The 5,911-nt window shown below is 50.5% G+C and overlaps 1 protein-coding gene across 1 annotated transcript in view; it reads left to right on the top strand.

Moving 5' to 3' along the window:
* The window catches only part of LOC125954189 (somatostatin receptor type 2-like), an 18,959-nt gene extending 15,641 nt beyond the window's left edge, over positions 1 to 3,318 (top strand). The window contains exon 2 of the mRNA XM_049684280.1: positions 1 to 3,318. This exon is cut by the window's left edge and continues 1,075 nt beyond it. Coding sequence (XP_049540237.1) covers positions 1 to 598 — 598 coding nt within the window. The 3' untranslated portion in view covers positions 599 to 3,318.
* The last annotated feature ends 2,593 nt before the right edge of the window (positions 3,319 to 5,911 follow it).

Raw genomic sequence — 5,911 nt, 5'->3', positions numbered from 1 at the left:
CGCGTATCTGAGTGAGAATTTCAAGAAGAGCTTCCTGAAGGCGTGTACCTGTGCGGCCCGGGCCGAGGTGAACGCTCAGCTAAAGCTCGAAAACAGCGTCATGCCCAAGCGTTCCCGCACGCGGACCAATTCCGATACGACGCAGCTCACGACCGGTGGTTCCAAGATGCAGCACCGGTTGCTGGTTGAACCGACGACTACGGCCACCACGACCACTACCGCTGCATCTTGTGTTTCTTCGCGTAATCCTAGTCCACCGCCTCCGGCATCCGGATCGGGTAATGCCGCGCAACGCAACAGCAACCTGCTCACCGTACCCGGTAGTACACCTGCTGCTGGTGCTCCTGGCAGCACTGCTGTTACCACTAGCAACAGCAACAACAACAACAACAGCAACAGCTGTAATTACAACATCAACGGCAATCAAACCGGAAGCGCCATCAACGGCGAACGGTCACCTGTGAACGTCAGTACGGGTGGCAGCGGGAAGGATAACGGCACCCACGCCGAGAGTGTCACTGACGCGAGTGAAAGCTCCGGCTTCGAGCACGAGCCGTTGCAGCTCCAGCAACAGCAACCGCTAGTCAGACTGACGTAACTCGTCGCGCAACTAGACGGCGTAGTACCAGCAACAAAAGCAGCAACAGCAGTAGCAGTAGTAGTGGTAGTAGCCCCACCGTGCGTCACTGGCACTGATTGCGGGACGTCACACAGCTGTCTACTCGCGTCTACTCGAGCGCCCGGATGCAGTCGGGGCGTTCTTGCTACTGCTTACCCCTACTATAAATATATATTTCTAAGGAGTTGGCCACGTGGACGGCTATCGGTAGTAATTGGAGGCCTACGGGAACCCACAGTAGACTAGGAGCTTTGTTTTAACCGTAATCTAATTGAATCGACAAATTGGAATATGGAATAAGCACAAGTAGCGCCGAAGCGAGCACGTTCCGAAGACACACAAGCGTGGGGGAAAGTTGGCGAAAGCAAAACTTATTTATGTGATAAATTAGTGTTAACGATTGTTGTTGTCTGGGTCCGGGTCCGGGTCCGGGTCTTGGTACTTCAAGTAGCCCCGTCCACGATGTGGTGTGATGTTATGCGATGGCAGGTGGTCGCTAGCGCCATAACCTAACAACCGTTATCCTGATGGCAGCGGTTACTCGGTCGGTTCTCCGGTGATTGTCCGCAGATTGTGCGTGCAATGGCCACGGTGGTTTGATGTTTGATCGATTCTACCACGCAGGTTGGCCAACCACCAACCAATCAGCGCGGCTCACCGCACACCACCGAAAGGTGATGGTCCAGCATCGGCAAACGGGGAATTCGATCCAGTACCGGGGCGCGCCCGCTCGCGCGTGGTTTTGGAATTTGGATAAAATACAATTTTTTGAGCTCCCAAATTCCATTAACCCGGCGGTTGCGGCCACCGCCAGAGAACCAACATGTGTTCGTGTGTCGAAATGCTTAATGCGCCCAACCCCCCCACACTCGCCCACTGACTCCCTTGATCCCTCGATCGAACTAATTTACGAGCCAGCCGATGAAAAACCGATGATGAGTATGATGCTGTTGATGATGATGCTGCTGCCGTTCGCTTAAATTGAGTGGTTTCGCGGGAAAAACGTGAGAAATTTATCGTTTTCATAAATTGGCTGGCAGTTTGTTTAACTTTCCCGAGCCCGCGCTCAATCCCTCCGCTTTCCTCCGTTCCCAGCATTCCGCTTTTTGGCTATCGAACGCGCTGGTGCGGATCGGGATGATGTGTGATCGGCTGTTGATCGAAACTTGTTTACTCATCACACCACCGAACCGTAGTAGTGCAAATGCATTCATCAACATTGGAATTAAAAAACACTGAAAACAGCGCCGCTAATGGAATGGGCCACCGATGATGTTGTTTCCATTACGAGCCTGATTGAATCGTCGTGTTGGCTCGTCGTGATGCTTTTAAAGTGTTTCCAATCCGCTGCATCGTCATTAGCATCATCGTGGCGCATACTAGGGGAGGCGGGAGTGGGGAGTTACGGGCTAAAGGCATCATTTACATTTGGCATGCCGGTCGCTCCGATGCTGACCGAATTCCATCGGAACGATACGCTGGATTAGGCCCGGAATTAGTTTAGTGAAATCATATGGAAGCAAACGGGCAATGGCCTTTGCCATCGGCCGTGGACAACACACAATTCCGGGGTGCTACAACAGCAACAACAACACGTTTAATCGAAGGACGGGCCCGAGGCCTAACAGAGGGTAAGAGAAGTAAAGCCAACAGCGAAAAAAAAAACCGAAAAACTTCGAAGCCCAACGAAGGGGAACGGGATCTTTATTAGTATCCTTCTAGTATTCAGCGCTCCGGCCATCTTAATGGGCGTCGTCGGAAGGACGTGGTTGACTAATGGCGTGCAAATGGCACGCCAAAAAAAGGGGTTCACGAGGAGGAGAGGAAGGTGAACAAATCTATGATATATAGCGGATAATGAGAGCGCGTAGAGGAACTGTGTTTTTTTACGTTAGATAAAATAAAAAGCTCGATAAGTACTACTTTTTCCTACATTTGTGATCATACTGTGCGTGCGTTCGTGCGTGCGAACGAGCGATCGATCGAGCCCAAGAGGTGCTCGGGTCGTGGCGTGCAAGACGAAGAACCAAGGAGCGCACTGCGAGAGAGGAAAAAAAGGAGCAACTCGTTAACGGTCACTTTAGCAGGCGGAAGAAGCGGAACGGATGGGAGGCTAGATAAAATAGATTAAATACGAATTACGTCGACCGGATGGAAGATGAAAGCGACACAGGGTGTAGGACGCAGGAAATGAATAGCTTGCGTTTCCTCCGCAGGGCGTTTGAGAGTGTGTAGCAACATTGTACACTTAACACTTAAGCAGCCGAGAGGAATGGCCTATCCGACTTGAAGCGGCAGGTGCCGGCATTTGGCAGGCGAACGAATTTCTCGTGCTTCGCACGCTGTAAGCGATAGCGCGAGGCTGAAGATAGCGATTACTATAAACAAAATTAAAAAAAAAAAAACAAACAAACAAACACACCGAGACGAGGCGGACGCAGACACTATATCAAATCGTCGTTGGTATCGAATTTATCAAAACTTCATTCAATGGAAGCAGAGGCTCTAATAAAGACGTAAAATCTTTCCAAACGTAGTCGGCTTTGTTGTGTCGTTTAGGTCGGACGTTTTCCTTCAATTTAAAGCTCTTCGATTCACAGGATTCCATTTGACGGGGAATGACAGTTGTTGTGTCATGGCCGACTGTTTGAAGGCGGAAGGTAAGATGTACTAAAAGAATACTTAAAAGGGGAAATGATAAATTATTACATCCGAACCTTAACTGGTTACCACATGGCCAATTAATTAAAGATATGACCTCCTGGTTACCACTAAGTGTCGGATCGGAACCAGGGTCCACTCCGTCGATCACGGCTTTAAGCACAGCAACACTCAACGCTGCCCGCTTCCACGAACCCGGAATAAGGATGAAATGAACTCAGCTGGGGCATGAAATTAACTAATTACTATCACTTTTCCGTCAGCAGCAGCAGCGGCCATATCGGGCTTGGCAAAGGCGCAATATGTTGGGGGGTTTGAAATAAATTGGACGACCCCGAATGGCCTCCAACCCAAATCCCTTTCGATAGTCCGGTTTCTCATTTGACTGTACCCCCGTCTCCCCGTCGGGTACATTGTGCCACGACCGCTGGACTCTCTTTCTCTATCTATCTCTTTCTGGCTAGTTCCATCCTCAACGCTGTCCACTCCGCTATTGAGCGTTCTGGAAGAAGTAAACGATGATGAGGGTGACGTTTGTCGGGGAGGGTGCATGTGTCCGGGCATCACATTACCCACATCACTCACATCGCCTCCCCTTTTCATGTCTTCCTGTAATACAAGCGAAGAGGACGGCATGCCCATGTCCTGTATGAAGATGTAACTCAAACGAATAGCTTTGATCATCGGAGCGAACTGGCATGTGGTTGCTGGTGTTGCTGCTGCCGCTGCTGCTGCTCCTTCCATACCACATTCCATCGGCCGAGTTTTTCACAAGATTGATATCGGCGGAAGCCGGAAAATCGGATGGGCGCCGATTCGAAACATGATCTTAAACACATTCCACCAAAAATCCCCCGTTGCTGGTCGAGCACCGCACCATCCTCTCGCATCGTATGAGGAGCGCGGGGTTGGTATTTCGGATTAACATTTTCCAGCAAGTTTTGTGAGCTTTGCATAGCCGGGGCCGTTAAGTCGGAACGATCGGATAACGTGTGCCGGGTATGGAAAGGGGATGCCCTGATGCTGGAAAGTTTCGCATCGAACTGCCTGTGGTCGATTTGTTGTTACAGTATTCCATACACGTCCCTCCTGCTTTCCTTCCCCGGTACTAGGACCTAGGACGTGTATGTGGTATGGCCAATGGTGATGCCGAAGCCCCATCGACCGAGAGATGGTTATGATGATGATGATGATGATGGTGCTACGGGCGTGCATAATGGTCACTCGAGATTAGTCACGCCTTGTGGGCGCATACGGTGCGTGTGCGTGTGGTACGATGGGCAAGGATTACAGCATTACCGGTCAGCAGTAAATTAGTGTTACTAGTCTCAACGATCCGACCCTTTCCTTCAACCATCTCACGCTACGTCACTTTCTATAATTCATGCCTAAATGTGCTGGTGGCAACCACGGAATGCACGCAAACAGCAAACACAAATCCCCCCGCGTGCTGTACGCTGACAGCCGGCCTCACAGCGTGCCGCCACAGCCACGGAAGCCACAACGTTGAGAACGTGATGAATAGGCGCATAGGCGAGGCGATTCCCGGGTATCGTGTTGTGCTAAGCTCAATTCATCATTCAACGCTGGCAGCGATCGGACATGATACCGGCCGATTGTTCGTTTTAACAATCTAGTCATCACTGGCTGATGTATGAAAAGGCCGATTGTGTCAGATTGTACTAAAATGGATAAACAAACTAGATGGATGAACAGTGAGTTTTGAAGTATTCGATGATAAACGAAATAAACAATACTTAATCTCATCCACTTCTCAAGCTTTATCTTCATTATCAACATTGTCCAGGTCCTCATCGGATCCCCAGGTAATTGCGTTATCCTAGTTACGCTATTATAATGGCTCTAATGATGCTCGTAACCGCTTATGGTATCTCCATGCCATCCTGCTGCAAGGACCGCTTCACTAGACAGACAGACAGAGAGAGAGAGAGAGAGAGAGAGAGAGAGAGAGAGAGCGAGAGAGAGAGAGAGAGAGAGAGAGAGAGAGAGGCACACGCATCGCAATAACTCACCTGTCAGCAGGTAGTAGCAAGTGCGGTGTCGGGACCGATCCCCATTCATCGATGATCGAGCTATCAAGAAACGAGACTGGACTAATTTATTAATTTATTTTTTACTTCACCCACCTCGACACGCTGTGCACTAGCCCTCCCCGGGTTATTAGTCTGCAAAGTTTTACTCTTCCCTCCCATCCGGATGCTCTGGTGCTCATCCCTAACGTCGTCGTCTTCGTCGTCGTTGTCGTCGTCCTGCATCCCGCGTTCCAGACCGATCCTGGTGCTGGTGCCGTAAAAAGCTGCTCGTTGCGCTCACGGTGGTGCTCGGCATCCGGCGGCATCCGTTTCCCAAAGTGTCAAGTGTGTGTCAATAAAGTCATAATAACCTCCCGCAACGGTGCCAGCTGGAAATAATTGCCTCGACCGTTTGTCTTACTCCTATCGCGCCCTCCGTGGCTATGGTTGGTGCAATACACGGACAGGACACGAGGCCGCGCCACACATGGAATTGATTGGATTAATCTGACCAAGGGACAGAGCCTTGCACCGAGTGAACCATTGTCGTGGCCCGGCGCTGTTTGCACAGCGACCAGCAGGTCCAGGACCAGGACGA

The sequence above is a fragment of the Anopheles darlingi genome, chromosome 3 (genome assembly GCF_943734745.1).
Source record: "Anopheles darlingi chromosome 3, idAnoDarlMG_H_01, whole genome shotgun sequence".
In the NCBI taxonomy this organism is placed as follows: Eukaryota; Metazoa; Arthropoda; class Insecta; order Diptera; family Culicidae; genus Anopheles; species Anopheles darlingi.
The sequence above is the reverse complement of the archived record's forward strand: the minus strand, read 5'-3'. Positions and strand labels throughout refer to the sequence as shown.